At 46.2% G+C, this 25,521-nt stretch overlaps 1 protein-coding gene across 1 annotated transcript in view; it reads left to right on the top strand.

The window, feature by feature from the left end:
• The window catches only part of LOC140216597 (uncharacterized), a 45,987-nt gene extending 21,117 nt beyond the window's left edge, over positions 1-24,870 (top strand). The window contains exon 2 of the mRNA XM_072286971.1: positions 24,705-24,870. Within this exon, the coding sequence (XP_072143072.1) occupies positions 24,705-24,870 (166 nt within the window). The remainder of the gene's footprint in view (positions 1-24,704) is intronic.
• Positions 24,871-25,521: the final 651 nt, after the last annotated feature.

The following is a 25,521-nucleotide window of genomic DNA, read 5'->3' on the forward strand; positions in this document are numbered from 1 at the left end:
ACTGGTAAAGATACCTCCTTCGCCTTTGCATAGAAAAATTCACCTTGGGTTGGGCCGACCCCCGAAAAAAAATCCTGGGTACGTCCCTGTTAGAGGAACTGCAATCTCGTATTGAAATGTTTCATCAGGTGACGGAGAGCTTCACTGTCGATAAAGATAGTGCTCCCCGCCTGCCGGCTGAGATCGTGCCTGTGGACGTCGGCCCAAGTTTGCTGCTAGCTGAGGAAAAGCTCCTCCTGGTGCTGATTAGTTCCGGGATTGCTTCGCGACAACGTCTATTCACCACGTATTCACCGTGGTCTATGAAGTCAATTCTGGATTTCTGTTCTAGTCACTCGAAGCTAGTGAAGAACGGTATGACCTCATCCTGTTTAGAAGCCGCATTGAGCAAGACCTGCCTGGATCGAGTGAGTGATGCTTTCTCTAATTATCTTAACTGGCTCAGGCAATAGTGTTGTCCAGTGGGTACTTTAGCATCGCTAAATGAAAAATTACTGAGGAAGGCAAAATTGCAAGCAAAAGCTGTCATGACAGGAGATGTCAACGCTAAAGATAATAATATCGGTCGTCAGTATTCCATATCTGCACACCTTGTCCCACCGCATGAAAAAGGTCGCTAGTAGATTTGGTATAAATGCCGTCTTCTTGATAAGAAACAAATTAGGACACATCTGCTAAGCGGTAGGAAGAAGGATTGAAAAGAAAACCCAAAACTGGAGTGAATGTGATGTCAAACACCGTGACGGGTTGGTTGACTGTGGAAACGGTGTTGTGCATCAGATTCCCCAGTCTTGAGGGAAATGTTACATCGGCCAAACAGGACGGTGTTTGAACAACCGATCAATGGACCACACAGCGTCTTTGAAAGAGCAGCCGTCGTCCAATCTGTCCCTATATTGCAAGGAATGTAAAGGCGGACCGTTGCAAAATGAAACCAAGGTGCTGTCAAGACAAAGACAAGATAGCGAGGGAGATTCCTGAAGCATATTTTGTGCATAAGCCCCCTAACAGGTGCGTGGCGAGGCCACTAGTGAGTCTGCACGAACTAGAAAATGATTATTTAGCCAGTAATCTTTAAGGTGCCACACGTGCTTATGACAGGACATATATTGGGCGTGTTTTTCAAAATCAACCATTGTTGACAGTCTTCTCTTTCCCTGCTTTTTCATCTTGTCCCTGTTTGTTAGCGCCATTTATATTTGAGTATGAATTGCCCATCACGCCCAACAGTTAATGCTTCTAAATCTTTACCAGGTACCTCGTCAAGACGATTCTCTCCGCAGAGCTTCACATGCACGTTACTTCTCGTCGATAGGTTTGTGGAGCTTACAGAAGTGGATGAGGGAGACCGAGAGAAAAGGGCGTTCGTGTCACCTAGTGGCTAGCATAAAATTAAGGTGCTTCCTTTTGATTTGTCCTCCGCACCAGCTACATTTGAACGCCTTATGGACACATTGCTTTCAGATCTCAAGTGTCATCATGCTTAGTGTACTTGGACGACGTCGGTGTATATTCAGCAGCAATCGAGGGACACATAAGGCGGCTACTTGCGATTTTCCACGCCATACGATCCGTCGGTTTCACGCTTAAACCATAAAAAAAAAAAGACGGAAGACACTTTGTCGAGACTAAAGTGTGAAACGGTGGAAGCCTGACACTATTGGCAATACGATCTGTTGTGTCGGAAACAACACGGAGGCACACAACTCGTACACTGTTACGTGAATGCTTGTTTGTTTATTAAATGCCCGCAACGTCGTTTACGCCAATGTCTGTTGTTTCGATGTCTTCCGAGTCCATAATTTCAAAGCTGTCATGTGGGAGGATGTCGGCTTGCAACTCATGGCCGGTGAACTCCTTGTGCTTTAGCGGGTCCACATCCTTAGATCATCATCCACTTCGCTCGATTGACATTTCCTTGCTCGGCTTGCCGCGGCAAGATGGCGGTTACGGCGCTTCCAAGCTTCATTTGCCTTGGTAACCGGAGATGCAGCGAGTCGCTTCAAATGAATTGCCCCGCTCGCGTTGGCCCGTCGCGTACTTGGACTCTGTGGTGTCGGACGCGCCCCGCCGCCCTGATGCATGCGATGTATACGCTCAGCCTCTCTTGAGCGCCGCTTGCGTTCAGCGGCTGCCGTACGTCGCGTGTTGGAAGACACCGGTTTGGCGAGACGAGGCATCCTTCCCACACGATACCGCAAAGTAAACTGCCGCCACCGCCACCCCACACCCAAGCAGACGGTCCCCGCGCGCGCCTCGCGACAGTGACATCAGGCCACGCAGCGCCCAATCGGGAGGCCACCTCAAGCGCCTGACGACAGCGACGTGAGGGCGCTCCGTCGAACAGACGGCCGCCGCGCGTGCCGATGTGATGAGACATCCCGCGCGGTGCCGAACCACCCCGACACCCGCACCTGACGACAGTGACGTCATGCACGAGAGCCGATCAGGAGGAACACACCTGCGCCTAGCGACAGTGACGTCACGTCACAGAGGAGACCAATCAGGAGGCCCTAAAGCTGTGACAGTTTCTGCTAACGGCAAATGACCTTGACAATGAGGCATTAGAGGCTTCCGCCTTAAAATACCACTTTCAAAGTGAAAAAGCTTATCCTTCTAGGCCACTCAGTCAGCAGCAATGGTATACGGCCACAGCGTACAAAATAGCCGCTGTCGCAAATTTTTCCGAGCCATCTGACAAGAAAGCAGTGAGGCGGTGTTTATGTCTGTGCGTTTATTTCCGCCGTGTAGTGTCCTTGAGCAGAAATATGGACGGGAAGAAATGTAGTGGACAGGACAGAGCGTCTGTCCTGTCCACTACGTTTCTTTCCACCCATATTTCCACTGAACGACTCTACATGATGCACTAAGTGACCCAACTGTCTACGCTTATTATTTCCGCCAGTTTATTCGATACCTTTCGTGCGTGTTGCCTCACCACTGACAAACCTAAGTAAGGAAGACATCGCTTTCGTGTGAGGCAAAGAAGAGCAAATTGCGTACAACAAGCACACGTCGATGGAAACGCTCTGCAGCGGTTCCCATTGACGCTACCACTGTAGGAATATGTGCTGTACTCGTGCAATAGCAAGACCATACCGAAAGATTAATACCTTAAACAAGCAGAACTCCATCAGTGCACGAGAACTATTCATTAGACCCCTGTAAAAGTGTTTTGGTACACTACGGGTGATTATAAAATTTCATCCATATCTGTGCGGTCGCTCCTTCTATGTACTCAACGATCCTTATGGTACTTCTGGGGTAATGAACCCACAAGACACATTAGCAGAGTTGATGTGCTGGAGCATTACGATTCAAGTTTTTGACCGTGCTGTCAAATGTGGAAAGAGACATTTGGGCGGCGACGGCGTTTCTCGCACCCCACTTAAACCCACTACTGCAGAACATGAAGACGACGCAGCCTATATCGGAGGGTTCGACGCATTCACTATTACACAGTAGCAACAAGATGACTCGGAATACGGGCCCATTTTTTATTGCTTGGATGGTCGCTTTCCCGATGTCCCAGACGTTTTTGCAAGATGATTTAAATCGCTTTTCTTGTGCATCAGTGTCCTGTATACGATGAACTTTTCTACGACTGGAAACGCCTACTTACTCGTCATCCGACCATCTTTCAGGAAAAAAACTGTGCTGGTATGCCACAATGACGCCACCTATGGTCACCTGGGCTATGAACGAACGTTTCCACAGTTAGACAAGTATACGGCAGGCCGAGGCTCGTGGCAAGTGTTACATATTGCGTTCGGACATGTCTGAAACATCAGACATGCGAAGTTCCACTTGTCAAACCAGCTGGACTCTTCCACCTCATTCTAATGTGCCCGTAGCAGTGTTTGTCGTGCTAAGAATGGACCTTCTCGGGCCATTCAAAACTTCTAAAGTGAAAGCTCTGCTCCTCGAGCTATACAACTCCCAAGGTCAGTCTCGGCGCGCGTTTGACCTTCAGCTGCCGGCGCCCAAGTGTGATGTGATGGTGCAACGTCACGTCACGTGATCCGCTGCAGAGAGGCGTCGCCGCTGTTTACCAAGTCACTAGGCGAGGGTTTAACCGCTGCTTTGCCGGCGCTTGGTCGCTGAGTATCGCCATGGATGAAGCGCGCGCCGGTGCGAGCGCACCAGATCTCCGCCGCAGGTGCCAGGCTGAGTCTGAGCACCCTGCCGATATAGCTCACCGGGAACAAGCACTGACGAACCATGTCTAAATATGTTTAACGGGGCTTTTGCTTGTATGACTAGGTTCAAGCTACGTCGAATCGCCGCCACTTTTCCATTTGGGCGCACATAAATTATCTTTGCAACAGTCTATCTTACTGGTTAGCCCGAAACTAAGGTTATGGAGCGAAGCAAACAGCTGAATTTGCCATATTTTTCACACAGACTGTTATCAGTCTCGGCCTTTCCGTAGTAGTGATTATAGTAGTGATTACTGAAAGCGGTGCTGCATTTACACCTGGCTGCTTCACACCATCTTGAGACTCGGCTGCGGTGTTCACCGGCGAGCAAAACAAATGGACACACGGAGCGTTTTAGCAACACACTTGCGGATAAGGTTTGCATCAACTTTGATGTGCAACATAAGAACTGTTACGAGACATTGCAATTTGGTACATTTGCTTGCTATAAATGGTAATAAAAGGTACAGAGGTGCTCGATTTTTATGACTCGTATCATGAGAAACCAACAAAAACACCAAGGACAGCATAGGAGAAATTACTTGTACTTGTTATTTGAGTTAAAATAATGACAAATAATTAAAAATAAGTGGATGAAAAATCAGATGCCTGCGGGAAGTATACGAATCCACGTCCTCGCATTACGCCTGCCATGCTATTACTAACTGACCTACCGCGGCGCCGTTTTGCCATATACTTTCTCCGCTAATTATGTTCGTCTAATCGAACTAACCCTGGGAGTGTTGGCCAGCGCCACCACTCAAAGTTATTGGCAGTGGATGTGGAATATCCTTTCTGCCACAGATGCCACGTGTAGGTGAACTTTTTGGGTGAATAAACCTATAATGTACTTGAAGGCATCAATGCTGCCGGATTCGAGACTCTCGCTATGCAATAAACGAGAAAAAAGGGAACACAAGGGTCCGGTTTTTATTAGTCATCAGGCACGTACCCAAGGGGGGGCCCGGGGGGGCCCGGGCCCCCCCCCCCCCTAAATTAAGACGCATACACCCCCCCCCCTCTCCGCCCACGCCACCACTTCTCACACACATTCCTAAAGCGCCGCCAAATCAATGTTGAGACTTGACAGCTATTCGGTGGTCAACATTTTGTTGCCTTTTTCAGTGCTTTTGGATGGCGGTAGTTATCGGCGTCTCCTGGGATGTGAAGGCCAGTTTCCTCATCAATTCGGTGCCCGCGCGATTAACTCGAAATGCATTCAGTTGTCACCATCTATTCTACGGTCACGCGCATCGTTGTTGCTTCGTTAGTTCAACCTTCTTCGTCTAATCTGATCCAGGAACCAGGAAAGGGATTCAGTTCGTGGTCAGCTGGTCTGTATGAGCGTGGAACGAGTTGCGGCCAGAGAAAATGACAATTGCGTTTAACTTTTCTTTTTGTTTCATTATTTGCTCGAGTGACGGCTCGCCGCGACGCTGACAGATCCTCGGAACCATATGCTCGTGATATGGGTTAGATAAGGTGGAAAATAAAATAATGCGAGACAGCATCCATCATCAAATCCTGCAATAACCCTTAAACTCATAGGCAATATGGCTGTCGCCCGTTAATTCATCTGGTGTTTCCCTAATTGTACAGCACTTTTCGTGCTGTACAGTTGGCAAATGTAAACAAGAGTCTCAAAGAGCTGAGAACTTAAGTGATCTACTAAGGGAGAGGGCCGAGACAACAGCCAAACAGGCAGGAAAAGCGAAAATTAACAAATTTAGCCCTTGTTTGTGAATATATTTATGGATCAACACCTGTAAAAAGGAAACAGAAAAAACGCCGCCGGAAATGGAGGACAACTCCGTGTGTTCTGAATGGCGCTTCTACAGTTATCATTAGAGCCGACCAACGTAGCCACTTCTCTGCTGTGCTTATGTAGGTGTTTTTCTAACCTTTCGCGGTGGGCGCATTACGTCTAGAATCGCAGCTTCCTGCGCTCTACGCGGTTGTACGCGACTGGCGGCCACGCATCATTACGTAATTTCCCAAATAACAATACGAGTTGGTTGTGGCACTTGTTAGAGCAGTAAACGAGGGATACAAAAGAACTGTGAGTTTTCCGCAAATGTATATTTCTGTATAATTCTTCCAGAGCTAATTCAAAAAACGCTACTACAGTCGCATACAACTGAAGTCTGCAATGAAGCCCCGCCCACACCCTCATAACCGCCAGCCACTGTTCCTCCGCGAAGCTGCAAATTATTCGTACTTCAAACTTTTTCTGTTACCCAAATAAGGCGGTAACTACAAAAATAAAATTATTAGCGCGTAATTTTATACATTTTTCCTCGCCTATTATAGTGGAATGGCGAATTCCTAATTCTTTATTGAACTGAAATAACATGCTTGCTTCGCTACAACTATTTGTTGTGAAGTTTCACTTCGGTTGGCAGTGAAATTTCATGAGTAAAACGGGTGCAGCAGTGAAATGAACAGCAGCGCAGACTTTCTAAGACTCCGTACATTTTGTCCATGTCTGTTGCACACCTCATTGCTTCTGCCGATGAAAAGACTCTTTACGAGCAGCAGACGCTCCGGAGTTATCAAGTACGACGCCATTTTGAAAAGACCGCATGACGATGATTTTGTTGGCTTCTGTGATTGGCTGGCGGAGTAACCTAACTACGCGCGGTCCGTTTGCCTTTGTTGCTAACTGCTGCTTTTTCAGTCCTATTTCACTAACGTAATCTTTATTTTAATTTTGCTTCTTTATTTGTTCTTGGTGCATCTTTCCTGCGCGAGTCCATTTAACATAGTTCTTTGTTTGTCAAGTAAAGGAGAGGTGAATCGCACAGGCGTACGTGTAAAATACACCTTATTTCCGTTCTTTTGTGGGTTTATGCGTTTTTATGGCGAATGGTGGGCGTTATTCACATTTATACTAGTAAAGGTAATCCCCCCCTAATTTGCATAGAAAAGTAACCTGGGGTTGGGCCCCCCCCGAAAAAAAATCCTGCGTACGTGCCTGTTAGTCATACAATAAGAAGCCAACAAAGACGCCATGGACAGAATAGGGGAAATTACATTTATTTCGTTACTGGACTATGACGGAAATTCAAGTGGATGAAACAACTGGCTGGGAGTGGGATAGGAATCAACGTCTGCGCATTTCGCGAGCGATGCTCTTACCATTTGAGTTACCGCGGCACTGTTTTCCCATCTCCTTTCAGGGGTATTTAAGTTTACATACTAGAAATTACCCTAAATGTGCTAGCCAGCGCCACCACTGTCGAGAGTTCGCGGATTCCAAACGACGTTATAAATATTGCTCACAATACACTTCAGCAAGAGACAAGAATGGCACCTTTCCTTCTTTTCCTCGTCAAGACAATACAAAACGGAATGCTGCCTTATTAGTGCAATGGCAACGAAACGGATGCCGATGACTTCGATCAACGGGCTGAAGAGGCCCGGTAGCGTGCACGCGTACGGATACTTCGAAAGCAGAACTATGACTCAAGACGCTACAGTATTCCTTACCGATTCGTCTCCTACGAGCATGGCGAAAGCTTTGGGGTTGGACCCCTATCCACCGCCGTGGTCTCTCCGAGAAACTGTTGAGGCGGTACTTCGAGCAGTACAAAGTTCTCGGAAACTTAAGTGACGTGAACTATAAAGTTCCCGACAGCCAACACTGCTCGAGGGGTAAAGATCATGTACCAGAGTGTGGTGCGTGTTGTCCGGCTGAAGTACTACGTTTCTGAATGGCTTCCCACACCACAAACGTGAGCAGCCACTGGTGACGTGATTAGAGCATTGGGGCCAGGTTCACTTTGAAGGGAGGCTAACGCCACATCTTAAGGACACCGAAGAGGAAAATGAAGTGAGGAACATGACCATACATCAGCAACCTGGTAAGCAACCTGGTGGCTGGGGTAAGGACGAAGTTGATGTATCGACTCAATAAATATAGCATCAGCCGCTGCCTCACCGTGATCGTGACTGATTTTATTTTGTCTAAAAAATATGGAGTTCATTTACTCTACGTTTCGTGAAGTAGAATGAATGTACCAAACGGTAGTCCGACAATACGAAGGTGAATTTGAAATGGGCAACCTTCCTAACACTTGAAAAAAAAAAGGACCTGCCAGCAGTGTGTGTTCTTTCTTGAAGTGGACAATTGCCGCTGTACTGGCGGAGTAGTACTAATCCCTATGCTACGCTTTAAACACTGGCGGTGCCACTTTCATTTTAAAGTGCCCTTTAACCACTTCGTAAATGTCCTGTTATTCATTCTTCAATTTGCAACACTTGCAGATTAAAAAGAAACATTTATGTCGAGATTTCAGCATGATCAGTGTGAAGTATAGGTACCAACGGGAGGGAAATCAAATTGTATGAAAGCGCGTTCGTTGTGATTTCGGCCACCTCACCTGTGGTCGAAAGCAATACCCGACTTGACCTTGTTATATTTCTTGGCCTTGATTTGGAACAATTTCCAGCTGTTCCGCTCTGCTGCGGCAACTATCTTCGCGTCCACGATGACAACGTCGGTGTAGAACAAGTATGTGCAGAGACCTTCGGGCGGGTACATGGTCTCTGCGATGGCAGTACGGCCCACCGAGCATAGCAGTTGCCTTACTGTAATGAGATCAGATCGTTTACCACAATTTTATGGCGGTAACTTATAAACGGAGTATTCTTTTTCATTCTCTAAGGTTAGCTTTCATGCTCGGAGAAGGTCCTGAGAAGGACCATAACATTTGAGTGCCCATAGGCAAATAAACATTTAAATTTTTCTTATGGGATGGTAGATTACATTTCTGGACCGCCTAACTATGTCATTGCCAGAGCTTTATGAAGCTCAGTAGGCAAGAAAAGACGCGAAAAGTGAAGATGGTGGTGAAACAACATAATTGTTATGCAAACTCCAAATTACGTAAAGAATATTGATCAGGGTGCTGCTCAGTTTAGGCAGGCCCTTATTATTGGTCAAAAATTTATTTATAAAAACGACCAATATACCTGCTAACTTTTGGGATGCGTTTTAAGAAAAACCCTGCCTAAATAATAGACAACACCACATTATCCATGGTTTCAGTGCAGCAGTGTGCCCTCAGCAATTTCAACTGCATGATCTAGTGGTGCTCCTTAGTCACCATATAAGATAGGTTCAACTGCGTCTGAATGGCAATACCGGCCTCATTCGGAAAGCGCTGAATGATTGCAAATGAAATTAATAGCGTTCTCAAGAGATAGATATCACCGAGCACAGTAGCAGCTTTTTTATTATAAGATTTCAGTTTGGCTCCAAAAATTTTCAATACAATTTCAGTAAGGTTACTAGGCCTACTCAGCAAGAGGGGAACGTTACCTCAGCAATAAATAACCCAAGGACGTCGAAACTTATCGAACTTCAGCCATTCTGGGTATGAGATGTATTTGAATATGCGAGCAGTATATGATTAGGACTGTTGCTTTATTATAATCCGTAAATCAATCTATTGCATTCGCCTGTCTTCTGCGCTGTATGAGATGAATGGTGATGTCTGTTTCGGTTAATGTATTTGTTTTTCGTAGTTGTTTTAATATTTTGTTTACATCTTGACAATCTCCGTCTAAATTTCGCGGGCTTTACTGAAAAAAAAAGTACATGGAAGTGTCACAGAAAGACATAGTAATTTATTTTAGGACGAAACATTTTATGCGAACGCGACGGTCCGCTCAATTATAAAGTTGCTGCGTTTTACTTGTATTTAAACATTGAAATTACATTTGTGAGTTGTAGCCCCTTTCTAGCGGTCGTGTTGCTCACCCCTTTACCACATCACCTTAACAAGAGGGTTCAATAAATAGAACTAGCAGAGAATTCCATAAAGCGACTTTGCTACATCTGTCCTTTTTCATGAGTAGTAACGCCTCGCCTCTTTCGGACACAAATATTCTTCCCATGACGCAAGTTATTGTATCACTGGATATTAATATCAATAGTGGCGTTAATGTCTAAAGTGGCGTGGACTGTTCCCGCAGAAAGTGCGGTCTAAGACAGCGCTGAAGATTGCACTGCGCTACCGGCGAGACCGGTCGCTACCGGCGAGACCGGTCACTCTGGTGGGGACGCGTCCTCGCCTTTCCCCGTATAGTGACAGCTGGCCTTTTCAGAAGCGTCGCCTGTGCAAAAAACCGCAGACACGGTCGTTTGACACGATGCACCGGGTTCTAAACTTATCGCCGAAGAAATGGCGCTCCTAGTACCGACTGGCTTTCGCATACGAGAAAGGCCCGGTGGTCAAAGCTAGCCCCACCCATAACACCTTGTGCAACATAGTGCCAGAAATAACCACCTCCCAAAGCATGCTAAACGCACTTTTGGATAGCAACTGGGGTTGCTTTTTCATAAAATTTTCGGGCTCACCCAATAGCACCCAATAGGTGGCCATCCTTAACAAAGGAGGCCCAGTACTTGCAAGAACGACGGCTTACACCTGTTTCACATGCTGCGCCATTGCGCAGAGCTTCTTGCGGCTGCTTTTTACCCAATGGTGGACACCTGATGGAAAACTCAGTTAATCTTCATGTAAGTAAGCTAACACCCTGCCGCTGGGAACAGTGTTATAAAGGTGCCCTGCATTGGACCCGACAAAGCTTCCTGACCGGCACCGATAGTACCATCACGATGCGACGATTTCGTGTACTTCGTGGGACAAATGTGACGTAAATGTGTGGCACTACGATTAAAAGTGTGATATCATCGTGCGCGTACTGCGAAACAAGCAGCGGCATTGCCTTTAACAGCTATTTTATTCGTCGCCTAATTATCGGCATCCACGGGCAAGGTGACGAAACCGTGCAAGCACAATGAGTGCCTACGTCCGTCTCGCGGAAGCTGCGATCACTATAGACACGACACCTGCCCTGGTTGCACTAGTGGCTTTGGCGTTGTACTGATAAGCTCGATGACTCGGGTCTAAATGCCAGCCACGGCGGCCGCGTTTCGATGGGAACAAAATGCGAATGTGCCCCTATAGCATTAATTGGGTGCGCGATAAATAACGCAAAATGAAGCGAAGTCCTTCGCTACGGCATGCCTCATAATCATATCGGGGTGTTGGCAAGCAAACCGATGGAATGCATTTTATATATATAGATGCGGCGCTATGGCCTTCGAAATCGGACCATCCTTGTGTTGATGTGCGTTAATTATTCTAACTCATTTTGATCTTAGTTCTTTGACGTGCTAACAAAAGGTCTCGAATGAGAAATGCGACCTTAAGGACGTGTTGCTAGAACTCTCGAAGCCCGCTTCCGGTTTACGCCGAAGAGAGTAAACTTATTCTGCTTTTTAGAACTCACCAGTCAGCGCACGATGATAGGGGCATTTCTTGCGCGATGGAAATCGCGACATTTGTGCGAGTAAAATATTTTTAGACCGAGTTAATATTTTTCGAATAGTGTGCAAATAATAGACTGCATAAAACAATTTTGGCATCGCTGTATTAACAAAACTAAAAGGTTTAGGCGATTACACTGCGTTATATAAAAATATTTAATGAAAAAATACGTTGTGTCCCAGTTAACACATCTGCATACATTCGAGACTAAACCAAAGTGTGTATCGTCTGCGGCGATGGTAGAGCAAAAAAAAAATATAAATCACTTGATCCCTAATTGGAATAATCAAGGTAGATGGCATCACTATCTGGTTAAGTATAATGCGATGAAACATGTTTGGATATATATCGATGAGAAGACAACTATTTCATCTAAATATATTAACAAAAGTATACCTGTTACCGAGCAGCATGTGGAAACAATATTCTGTTGCGACTTATCGTGGTGTCACAAGAAAAATCTCGCTCCCTGAGCGACGCAGGGTTCTATATTATTTTATATGCGCTGAGGCTGGGGTGAAATGTATCTTCTTTTTGCTACAATTTAATGTTGTATTGTACGCAGCCGACGAGGTGAAGTACGGGAAAGAGTGTTCAGAGTATGTTAGGATTTTATAACAGGGTCTATTCGACTCGAAGAGAGAATCGAATACGAAACTATTAGATTGATTATTCGAAGGATTTTATTATTTGCACAACCCTACTCTGTGAAAACAAATTAGCCCACGTGAGCGTTTGAACATCTGACATACCCGCTTTCCTCCCAGCCTTTAAATAAGTTCTCCCACGAGAAAGAAAATACGCTGAAACCGTTATTCTATCCCCGCGTTTGTATTGCGGTACATTAAGGCAATGTCGCCTGTTTCTGCTCCGTAGCAAAATGTTTTTTTTTTCAAAATACTACCGGTACGTACATAGATAGGGACTGTGAAATGCGCCCTTATGAGACACGAGCCACTCAGCGCCTTCTCTCTCATGACAACATGGCTCTCAGCGCGAGCTGCGTGTTCAGAAAAATTACTTCTGCAGTCAGATTTGAAATATCTCGCCTAATGTGTGTGCACGTTGTTTTCTTGTATGGAGCAGCCACGCCTTGACGCTGCAGAGAATGCCAAAAGCCAAAACTACGCGCTAGGAGCGCAGGCCTTCAGAGCGCACGCGTGCAAGAAGCGACCAAGGGCCAGCCATTCCCAGCAACGGCGCATCCAGCCATCGTTGTTGGTGTCTCGTGCAGTTTTGAACAAAAAGTAAGTGATTCTCAACGACCGCTGCATGCTCTGTCGCCAAATATATATTGTAATGTGAGAAACAGAGCAGATATGAGTTATTGAGGAGTTAAGTGCAACAATTGATAATCTAGAACCGTTGGGATGATCGTATTTTGTGCGTGCTTTGGAAAAGGTTGTTGTGTTTGAGTTCCCGCGTAATGAATGACGTTTTCTGGTAGATTAAAGCTACAAACCGATGCTATCACCTCTGTAGGTTGTGTTTAAGTCGTTATTTATAATTTTATTGCGGTCGCAATTATATGGACACTTCAAGCGCAATATTGTCGTCACCCTACAGTTGCTAATTAAGTTCAAGGGCAATAACACCGTCGCCCGGCGTCGTATGCTCTATGTGCCAGTGAAAGCACACGAGGGAAGCCTACTATCGCGGCTCAATGTGGTGCGCGCAAACAAAGAAAGCGGAGAGCAAAAGCGCCGTGTTCCTCCGCGCGAAAGGCCGTGGGGGGGGGGAGGGGGGGAGGGGTTGCGTTGTGTTCTGGCAGCAAATGCTCATTTCGCGACCGGGCGCAAGGTGATCTGACGATCGCGGCTCAATCCTCGCGCGCCATATATGAGGAAAGCAGGAAGGCAGCGCGGGAAGGAGCGGGGCGGCGCCGAGTCCGCCAAGTAAGTCCTGTGCATGGCCGCGAATAGGAGCGGGCACCGTATTTTTAAAGGTAAAGGGGAGGGGGGGGTATTCTGTAAGAGTCCACCTAGTGGACTGTCCATTTCGGCCGCTGCTGATTGACTGCAGCTGTACGAGCGAGGAGGAGACGAGCTGCCCTAGCCCATCAGCTGCGACCTAAAGGGACAGTCCACTAGGTGGACTCTTACAGAATACCGCGCCAGGAGGTGGCTTATACTTCATTGCGCGCTGTGTTCTCGCTGCTCTTGCGCTGAAGCAAAAGACCGCACGAAGGTCACATCGCTCGCTGCTGCTGCCGCGCTTGCTCACGCCGGCGTTTTTACAGCGAGCGTCCGCGCTCATCAAGTGTGATGTATTCAGGTTTGCTCGCCAGCACAAACATCATGCTTGTTAGTTCAGTTAGCAAGCGGATGTTACCAAGTATATACGGCCGATACAACTACTATCCTTACTCCGTAAAGCTGCGCACGAATTTGCTACCACAATAGATGCTTCGCCTTGCGGGCGAAACTACAACGTTCTTACGCATCTTACTTTGAGGAATTTAATTAGTTCAGTAATGCATGTGTGCCACGCGGAGTGCCAGTGCGGTTGTGGTTCGGAATGATTTTTCGCAAAAGGACTCCGACGCCGTGACGTTCCGTATAGAGCCCAAGGGCGATAAAATTGTGGCCGCGCGTGGTATACTGTATATGCGAGTGAAAGCGAGAAAAGCGGGAAGGAAGCGTGCCGTCTTCCGTTGCCCACAAGGTTGCGGAGCGATGGTTGGAAATGTAATGTCACGACCCGGGCGCCGCTAAGCGCGCCCGCCCGGGCCGTGACATTTCATTTCCTAGCACCCTTGCATGGCGTGGCGTGCGATGGGTATTTCTGGAATCGCCCGAGGTTTGTGCGCATGCGCGAGTAAGAGGTGGTGCAGAAAGAAAATCTGGGGGCTTCTGCTCCTTGAAAATGGGACTGTGCCTGCGTTTCTTTGCTCGTTTTTTATGCGTTTATTCCTAGGCGTGCCGCTTTGCGGAGTGAGGTCGAGGGCTGGCCATGCCCATGCGCGACTTTGTTTAGGCGCATGTATAGTTCGACGTTTTCTGCGTGCGGGAAGCGTCGCTTGCGGCCAGTCCCACTACACCGCTCCCACTACGCCAGCCGAAAGGCTACCCCGTCTCTACTTCGACGAGCGCGCCGACGGCGCCTCTCTTTGGAGCATATGCAGAACGACTCCAAACCCGCGTGACGCTTTGTATGACTGCCTGCGACCGTCGGCGAAGCGGCATGAAGCCGTTCTTTCTTAGCGCTATGCATTGTGGGTCGGCGCTGTCCGCATGACGCGACCTACGCACGGATCGAGCAAGAGCCATCCCTATGCCGGGCAGGTCAAAACGCGTTAGCCGCTGCCGGTTACATTGGCTGTGCCAGTGCGTGGAAGTATATACGCTGTTCTTACCAATGCGACGCAGCGTGTGTGTGTGCGCGCGTGCTCTTGCTACGTCAGAATATATACGCGCCTTTTACGATCCTGCGCAGACTGCCGGTACGATGAACCAGGTGAAGCAGTGGCACTGACGCCCATTTAGTGTTACCTGTGTCTAAAGGAACGTCGGACGTACGCGAATCGCAGAAGCTAATCGTGCGCGGAACAGACTTCCTCGCACTTGCGGCGCTCGTGCTGAGTCAGTCATGCCGGATTATAATTTTTCAGCGCCTTCAGCTCCCTTCAAAATGACATCTCTGATTTTCTTGTGGGAGCACCCAAAGAGATTGGGCCTGCTGTCCTGAAGCGGTATGTTCGCACGTGACAGGCTTTTCGTATGCTACTCGCCGTGACTATTCAAAAACATTTTAAATGGTCGCTCTTGAGTTATATAAGTGTCCTTCTCTAAAAACATGTGCAACAATCGGTTGGCCGGAGCGACGCAGCTAGTGAAACGCAAGTAAAGCAGGCACGTCCGATGTGCATTTAGCATGGCACGATCGAAGGTACTGCTTCTGGAGAGCGGGCCCCGTCTCTACTGCGGCCCCTAGTGCTCCACGGGAAAATCAGTGTTGTTGATTTGAAGGCACAGCACCGTAAGGCTCGATAAAGTCTGTTCAGGATGTACTTATAGCTTCTAGACATTTTCAATATGAATCAATTTCAAATGCTTAGACTATTATGCTGATATGCCTATAAACAAACCTGATGCTCTCTGTACTTGCGATTTGCAGCACGCCGAAAAAACACCGGAGACTTCTTTTATATATTGTACACCTACTTCGCCCTGCTGAGCTTCCTCCCTTTCCGAAGCGTGAATGGGCCGAAGAAGCTTTCCAGGTCGTCCATATTTAGAAAACCGTGCCTCAACACGACGAAAAGAGGAGGGTTCATTGTGGCCTATGCACCTTCACTTGCGGACAGCTCCTTTTCTACCACTCAGTTCGTGCCAAGGCTGCGATGGGGGCGCTGGTGACGGATTTTTCCGCAGAACCGCCTGGGCAGAGTCTGAGGTCTATTCGGCACGTCTAGCGACAAGCGCATAGAATACGAGCAAAGAAACTTCTCTTCCGGTAATAACTAGGCAAAATCACATATTCAAGGAGCAGGAGCCCCCACCATTTCTCCCTCGCACCCGCTTTTGCTAGCGCCTCCGCGCAAGCCTCGGCTGATTCCTGAAATGCCCCGCCCCGCTGTGCTCCCTGGCCATTACAAAGTCGCAACCGGGCCACTGTATCTTGGACGCCATTTGCGACGGGAAGAGAGTCCGCCGCGCGCTGTGTTTTTGCGACTTACTTCGCGTTGATACGAGACGCAGCACGAAGGTCAGTCCACTCGCGGCTGCTACCGCGCTTCTTCACTCCAGCATTTTGACTGCTTGTTTCCGCGATCATTGAGTGAGATGTGTTGATGTTTGCTTGTGCCCGCGCAACACCATGCTTGTTGATGTAGTTAGTATAGCTATATTTATAAGTTTATACAGCCAATAAAGATACAATCCTTACTTCGTATAGCTAGCACTCCACGAATTCGCCAACGCAATCGATGCGTCGCCATTCGGGCGAAACTGCGACATATTTTTTTAGCATAGAGATAACGCATTGCTTACGTTCCGGGTAGCGGCTGGTCGAGGTAGTCGAGGTTGTCGGCATTCTTGTGGTCGTAGTAGTCGTCTTTCTAGTTGTGGTCGTGGTAGTCCTGGTAGCCGTCTTTGTTGGAGTGGTCAATGGACTTCTTGTCGAGTCTCCGGTACTCTTGATCCTTGTAATTGACGACGTTGTGGACACCGGTGGCAGCACACCTACGGCACCACGTAAATCCAACCGTGAACACCGCGTTTCTCGTCAGACGCATGGCACTGCTCACGTATGATGTGAGTCATGATTATAGTCACTCGATTGTAAGATTGTCTTTAAATATAAGTTCCTTTTGGAGGGCCCGTAGGCTTGTTTCATATTACAGACAGTTTAATGAAGCTGATGATACTGCGATAATACACGAACTAGCCTTCTCTTTTGAGAAGTTTGAAAAATTAAGTCGAGATGAATCTGCGCATATGGATGAGTTATGGTTAAACTTTAAGCGAACGGTTCACAAATCTATAGGCCGCTATGTACCTCTTAAAAGCAAAACAAAACGATTGCACAGCCCATGGATTACGAGAGAGATCACGCAACTGAAAAGAAAAGTGGCGAGGCGTAGGGCACTTTATAAACGTAGATATGATTCTGCTCTTCGTGATGATATGTCAAACCTAAGTAAACAGCTCAAAGAGATAATTTGAGAGAGATAATTTAATTGAACAAAGAAAGCAGAGAGGTCGGCCTGAGCTAAGCCGCTCTAGCCTGCTACTCTGCACAGGGGGAGGAGGAACGGGGAAATAAAGGTGTGATGAGGGATGATGATGACATAGGAAGAGGGATGCTGCATCGTACGTACTATTCTTACTAAACAGCTAAAGTTAATGATGAAAGAATCGAGGGACAAGTACTATGTTGTCACTATGGATACTTTTCTACGTGAATCACCCCAAAAGCTTTGGAGGCACCTGGCTCCAACTCAGAAGGAAGTCACTAATATAAGCACAGAAAAGGGATTTATTTAGGATAAAGCTCATATAGCGGATGCCTTCAATAAGTTTTTTGCTAGTGTGTTCACCAGTGATGATGGAAAGCAGTCAAAATTTGAGGTACGCCAAGAGTTACCAGTTTATTTATTTATTTATTCGGTATACCTACATCGCCTGTACGGCATTATCGTAGGGGGGTTAAAATACAGGTTGTCACAATGGAAACATATTCAGCAACATCAAAAGAATACATCAGTAAATAGAACATTGTTTAAGCACTGAAATTCGCAAAGGCGGTATAGAAACTAACAAAGTACAAAACAAAGTGAGTGACAAAGTAATAACAAAACAGAAAAAAAAGTAGCGTATGTGCAGAGATGAATAACAGAACAATCAAAGAATATGACTCTCAATAGCATTTTCAAAACTAGAAGCTGCCATCACTTCAATAGGGAGCTCATTCCAATCGCTAATCGTGTTAGGAAAAAATGAATAGTTAAACGCATTGGTACGGCACTGATAAGGTCTAATTTTGTTAGCGTGGTCTCTCCTAGATGAAACGTAATGCGGCTCCTTGATGAACAGTGTTTTGTCGATAACAGTTTTACTTTTATATATATTGTAAAGGAATTTCAATCTTAGGATTTTCCTGCGTGAAGAAAGAGTTTTCCAACCCAACCCTTCCCTTATTCTGGATCCTCTGGTAGTAAAATTATAATTTCCTGTTACGAAGCGTGCTGCTTGCTTTTGGACGCGTTCTATTTTTTCTGTGAGGTTTATAGTGTATGGATCCCAGATAACGCATGCATATTCTAGAATAGGCCTGATGTTTGTTAAATACAAGGTTGCCTTCAGTGATGAAGGAGAATGCTTAAAATTTCGTCGGCAAAAGTGAAGAAGACGGTAAGCTTTCGCGCTAATTGAGTTAACATGATTAGTCCAATCAAGCGTTTCAGAAAACGTAACTCCGAGGTACTGAACATCCTTAGCGGTACTGATGGCAATATTATTTAGGCAATAGGAACTGGGGAATTTTTCCTTTTTCTTTGTAAACTGCACATGGTAGCATTTACCAGTATTCAGAGTCATCTGCCACCGCTTGCACCAAATAGAAACTTTTTCAAGGTCGTCCTGTAAGACAGACATATCGGCATAACATTTCACTGCACGATACATGACGCAGTCGTCTGCATACAGTCTAACTGTTGAATTAAGGCCTACTACTAAATCATTAATATAAACTAGGAACAAAAGAGGCCCAAGCACAGAGCCTTGAGGCACTCCCGATAGCACGTGCATTGGAGCCGAGTTTACCCCATTAAGAACAACTTGCTGTTTGCGCAGGTGTAAATAATCCTTTATCCAGCCAAAAATATGTTCAGGAAGGCCTAGGAATGATAATTTTAAGCAAAGTAGATTGTGCGGGACGACATCAAATGCTTTCCGCAGATCAAGAAAGAGTGCATCTATCTGTTCACCATGGTCCAGGCCGAGTGCAATGTCATGAGTGAATTCGGCTAGTTGTGTTACGCACGAAAAACCAGAGCGGAACCCATGCTGAGCCGAAGTGAAAAAGTTATTTGTTTGAAAATGTTTCATCAGATTAGAGTACAGTTAAAAATATCGGCCAGTAATTGCCTACGTGTGTACGATCACCTTCTTTAAATATCCGAGTCACGTTGGCTGTCTTCCAATCTTCGGGCAGTTTTTGATTATCTAGTGACTTGTTGAATAATATTACTAAGAAAGGTGCTATCTGTCTCGAACATTGTTTCAAAACATGATTAGAAATTCCATCGGGTCCATGAGCTGAATGCAGGTTTAGGTTAAACAACAAAGCCTCCACTCCTTCCTTGCTCACGGCAACGTTTTCCATTTCCGGTAATGGTGTCGGTGTGTAAGAAATAGCAATGCTACATGGCTTTGTAAAAACTGAATGAAAATACTTGTTGAATACTTCTGCTTTTCCTTTGTCCTCTTTAATTAGGTTACCATCATTTGTGATGGCTGGGATGCCAGTGTCCTCCTTCTTGTTGCTCTTAATATACCGCCAGACCTCTTTGGGATTTGTTTTTAGCTAATGTGCTAAGGCTTGTAGATATGCATACTTCGCAACCTTCAATTCGCTTTTAAGTTTTGTGCTGATATCCCTTAGCTTTTTGTACATGCTTGGGTTTTTAGTTTTGCAATATATTTTGTAAGTTCGGGATTTTTTCTGAATTGATGAACGTAAATCCTTATTAATCCAGGGTTTATCCTTGCGGCGCTTAGTCGAAACCACCTTAGACGGAACGAAATCTGAGGTCAATGAAAGCAGTTTATCCCTGAATATGACCCACAGACTGTCGATGCTACTAAATGAACTGTAATGCGCAAATATAGGCAGGAAATCATTTAACTCATTAGAAATAGCCTCATAATTACCCCTTTCATAAAGGAATAACTTTTTCGGCCGCATTTTGGTAAATTCTATTTTTCTGCAACGAATAGTACCTGCAACTACTTCATGGTCACTAATCCCTGGTACTGGTACAATGAAGTCTATGATATCTTTATGGTTACTAAAGACCAAGTCTAACACATTTCCGTCTGTACATCCAAAACGAGTAGGAAAATCAACGAACTGGAAGAGCCCATAGGTCATTATTAGCTCGCAAAATGCAGACTGAAGCAATGACCTATTATTCTGTACAGGACATAGGTAACGCCATTCAACATCTGGCATGTTAAAATCACCACCAAGAATTATCGTTTCAGATGACAGGACTGAGAGTGACCTTGAAAGGCTGATAAATTGTTCAACAGTGTTCAAATTTGGTGGTCTGTAGAAAGAACCGACAATAAGGGCGTTCCCATCTGAAAAGCATAATCTGCACCATACAGACTCTGAGGTATCGTCAGCTGGAAGAAATGGTGCACTTTCAATTGTGTCCCGAACTAGAACAAACACCCCCCCCTCTCCGCGCATTTCTGTCCTTTCTATATGCAGCATAGTCTGATGGAAATACCTCAGAATCCGCAATGTCAGAATCTAGCCAGGATTCGGTGGCGATAACAATGTCAGGCTTTGATATCGATAGAAGGCCTGCAAAATCATTAGTTTTATTCTTCAGGCTTCGGCAGTTTACGACAATAAAAGAAAGTTGTTCGGGTCTATTTCTAGTAAATCGGGAAGAAGGCTGTGTTGTTTGCTATTGCGTACATTCTCGAACAGAACCACTAGAGCCATCAAAAATATATGTTTTCCCACCCATCACCAGCTTGTTATACCTAAGCGTGTACTTCGTTTTCCGTTCCCGTGCATATGCGAGCAGAGAATTTCTTGCCTGACGAACATGTTTAGAATAATCTTCGCTTATTGAAAAGTTAGTTCCCTTAAGCTTAGAGGCAGCAGTCAAGACCCTTTGCTTATCTTTGAAAGCAGTGAACTTCACAATTACAGGCCTTTCTTTGTTAACTGCGTGTCTGCCAATTCTGTGCGCCCTCTCTATGGCGGAGGGGTTAATTTCTAGTTCGAGATTGTCTGCACAAAGCGAAATCACCTTGGACTCGGACTCGTTCCATGTTTCTTTTTCGGTGTCATCCAAACCAAAGAAAAGTAAATTATTTCTACGCGACCTGTTTTCAATATCGTCTTGTTTTGCCAATACATTGCGCACGGTATCAGCCAGATTAGTGTTGTGTGCCCGCAAACCTTCCCTTCCATTGTCCTCGGTCAGAGCTTCAACCTTTTTTGTCATCTGCTCAATTTGCTCATGCAGTGTTTTCTGCTGCGACCTCAAAACTTCAAGCTCCACGAGTATCTTCTCTTGGCCCTCTAGTAGTTTTGGTAGGCATTCTATAGCCTTTAATAGTTCATGTTCCACCTTTTCTGAAAAAGGGCCGGGATTTTCCTCAACATCTCCGGCTATGAGTAAAAGCGCTTTCATCAAAGAAAATGTTGAACACACAGCACACCACACATCAGTCACGAGCCCAACAAGCCCCCCAGGTGACGTGTAGGGTTCCGGTACCGACATTGACATTCCGCAAACTGATCTATAATGGTAAAATTCACCAACCTGCAGAAACAGGAGCCTTAAGTGCGTGGTCCTCATGTCGGCACCGGAACCCAGTTGAGCAGAGCGTGGTAGCTGTTTAAATAGTCTGGCATCACGTGACGGGCCTTCCCGATATGCGGCCGCGAAGCCACTCTGAATCCAATGCGCAGTGGTCAAGTCGAGATATGGCCATGCAGCCACATCACTCGCTACTGCTGGGCACGTGCTGTCATCGCCGTTTCCCTTCCAAAGCAATGATGCCAGGTAAGCTGCGCACGCCATCGCCTCGGCTTCTCGCAGTGGTTGCAGATCAGCCGATGCATCCGATGTTGCCCCTGTGTATTTCCAAGCGATGTGCATATCGTTGTCCTTGCTGGCTCCCTCGAATTTCCATGACGAAAAGCCAGCGCCGCGGACCACTCCAAGTGCCTGAAAGAGCTGCAGAAACAGGAGCCTTAAGTGCGTGGTCCTCATGTCGGCACCGGAACCCAGTTGAGCAGAGCGTGGTAGCTGTTTAAATAGTCTGGCATCACGTGACGGGCCTTCCCGATATGCGGCCGCGAAGCCACTCTGAATCCAATGCGCAGTGGTCAAGTCGAGATATGGCCATGCAGCCACATCACTCGCTACTGCTGGGCACGTGCTGTCATCGCCGTTTCCCTTCCAAAGCAATGATGCCAGGTAAGCTGCGCACGCCATCGCCTCGTCTTCTCGCAGTGGTTGCAGATCAGCCGATGCATCCGATGTTGCCCCTGTGTATTTCCAAGCGATGTGCATATCGTTGTCCTTGCTGGCTCCCTCCAATTTCCATGACGAAAAGCCAGCGCCGCGGACCACTCCAAGTGCCTGAAAGAGCTGCAGAAACAGGAGCCTTAAGTGCGTGGTCCTCATGTCGGCACCGGAACCCCTTACCCTTATACCTACCCTTACCTCTGCGGGTAATACCTTACCCGCAGAGGAACTGCGGGTAAGGCATGAAGGAATATTAAACTTGCTGCTGAACCTAAATACAAAGAAATCGGCAGGTCCTGATGAGACACCAAACTTGTTTTTAAAGAGGTATGCTGAATGAACGACGAAGTACCGCTTCATTATCTTCACGAAGTCACTACGGTCAGGTACACTTCCGGAAGAATGGAAAATGAGTAAAATTATACCCGTATTTAAAGACGGTGACACCACGTCTACTGCCAAAACAGGCCCATTGCTCTAACGTCCGGCTGTTGTAAAGTGTTAGAACATATTGTTTCTAAGTACATTCGGCAGTTTTTGTCACAGAAAGAGATTCTTAGTATCTATCAACATGGGTTTCGCGAGGGCTTGTCAACCGTAACACAATTACTAGAAACTGTTCACGATTTCGGCAAAGTTATAGATGGCAAGAGAAAAATAGATCTGATCTTTCTCGACTTCAAAAAGGCATTTGATAAGGTTTATCATAGAAAGCCTAATTAAACTAAAGGCTATTTTAGGAGATACTGGTGTAGTCAAATGGGTGGAGGACTTTCCTACTGATCGCCGACAGTTCGTAAGTACTGATGAAAATAGGTCCGGAGTGTGTGACCTCAAATCAGGCGTGCCTCAATGTTCAGTGCTTGGGCCTGTGTTGCTTCTGGTATATATTAACGACCTAATCGAACAATCGGCCTCAATTACACCGAGGTTATTCGCAGATGACTGTGTCATATATACAGAAGTGAAATCTATTAGTGACCAGATACTTTTAAATAACTTCATTGGAAAAGTGCACCAATGGTGCGACATGTGGCAGATGTCTCTTAACCCAGCAGTGACTGTATGTATGACCATCACACACAAGCACACAAATCCGAGAAATGCTGATGACATGGAGCTACTGAATGAAACCGTAAGTATGATGGCTTCAGAGGGAGCAATTGAAGTGGGAAGCAAGGAACTGAGGCAACCAGTAGGCAAGCTCTTCCTAGTAACAAAGGACCTAAAAAAACGGCAAAAAATGAGTGTCCAACTCAAGAGGTAAGATACAATTCGCGGAACTGTCAAAACTGATCAACAAGGCGAAAATATGTGATATTTGAAGCTATAAAGTGAGAAATACTGAAGAAGCCGTGAAAAGTGGACGCAGCCGGAATTCAGTGAGAAAGAAACTTGGCATAGGACAAACCAAGATATATGCACTGAATGATGAGCAGGGTAATATCATCACCAATCTCGGAGATATAGTAAAAGGATCGGAAGAATTCTATACTGACCTGTACAAATCAGGAGGAGTCAGGATACCTCAATAAGAAACAGTAATGAACAGGATTCAGAAACTCCTCCTATATATAGCGATGAGGTCAGGAGGGCCTTGCAAAACATGAAACGAGGAAGAGCGGCAGGAGAAGATGCAATAACAGTCGATTTAATCAAAGAAAGAGCAGACATAATGCTTGGAAATCCGGCGGCTCTATATACGAAGTGTCAATCGACTGCAAGGGTCCCAGAATATTGGAAGAATGCAAACATTATACTAATTCATAAAACAGGAGACTTTAAAGAATTGAAAAATGATAGGCCCATTAGCTTACTCCCAGTGTTATATAAAATATTTATGAATATCTTCTCCAATAGTATAAAGGCAACACTGGGCGTTAGTCAACAAAGGAACAGGCTGGCTTCAGGAAAGGATACTCTACAATGGATCACATCCATGTCATTATTCAGGATACTGAGAAATCCGCAGAGTACAATGAGCCTCTCTATGTGGCTTTCATAGATTACGAAAAGGCATTTGATTCAGTAGAGGTGCCAACAGTAATAGCGGCATTACGTAATCAAGGAGTAGAGAACGCTTGTGTAAATACCTTGTAAAATATCTACAGAGGTTCTTCAGCTCCTCTTATTCCTTCAGGTACCCTAATAATAAGAAAAAGTGAGCAACCCAACGTAATTGTGCATTGCAATAGACCATCCTTTCTACTATACTACGCATGATGACTATCTCCGTAGAGAAACTCGGCAATCTGTGTTTTTGTGCTCTTCAAATGTCACAATTTCACAGATATTGTGCTTTTACAAAGTGAAGTATCATATTCTAGAGAATCTTGGGGCCATACATACGGTTCTTACGTAAGACCCCTTGTAGTTCTCCAAAAACGCGAAATTCATTCAGTGTCAAACATAAATTAGGCGACCTCCTTGTGTCATGCCTAGGAGACATTCGGCTCGCAGCGACGACGACGACGAGAGGAAAGGGATCGAAACAGCGCGAGCGCAGGAGGGGCAAGTTTCGGAGGACCGAGGCGCCGGGGCCGAGCCGGTTATGGAGGCCGTGATGGTGGCATGCCGAGTCTTGGCTGCCGACCTCGACGACGTTTGAGCGACGCTCCTTGGAGTTGCTCCTGTGTCCCACGGTAGTTCCGGACAGTCCCCGATGCGCTTCTTCCACACCTGAGCAAGGCACTAGAAGGAAGCGGTGGGTAAACCCATCGCCAGGCTTAATCAGCTAGTACTCGGTGCCACGTCATAGACGACGACTGTGACACAGGCATCGTATACGGATTGCCAGTTGATATAGATGCAACGACATCTACAGGAGCGTCGAGAGTACCGACCACGGGCGAGATGCCACCAAGGTCGGACTTTGAGGCAACACAATCCGCTGACAGAAAGTAAGAACATTTCATTCCCGGAGCGGCGGAGCCAGACAGGCTAAGGTGGTCAGACTGCTGTGATCTGCGAGGACGAGAATTTACGTGTTGATAAGAACTCTGCGATTGATTGTTCGCTTTGTGTTTGTATCTTATAAGGTTTTCACCTATGTGCATGGTTATCGAGTGTTAGTTCTTGTTTTCTTCTGTGGAGTTCTCGGGATGATTCAATAATGTCTGTGGTGCCGCTCTGCGTACCACATTTCTATCTCAGGAGCGCACGCCCCCGAGATTGGTGACAACATTTGGTAAGCTTGCCAGGATTTCATCAGCCGTGTCACCGATTATCGGGAGTTGCAGAGATGGACTATGAACGTTTG

The sequence above is a fragment of the Dermacentor andersoni genome, chromosome 3 (assembly GCF_023375885.2).
Source record: "Dermacentor andersoni chromosome 3, qqDerAnde1_hic_scaffold, whole genome shotgun sequence".
In the NCBI taxonomy this organism is placed as follows: domain Eukaryota; kingdom Metazoa; phylum Arthropoda; class Arachnida; order Ixodida; family Ixodidae; genus Dermacentor; species Dermacentor andersoni.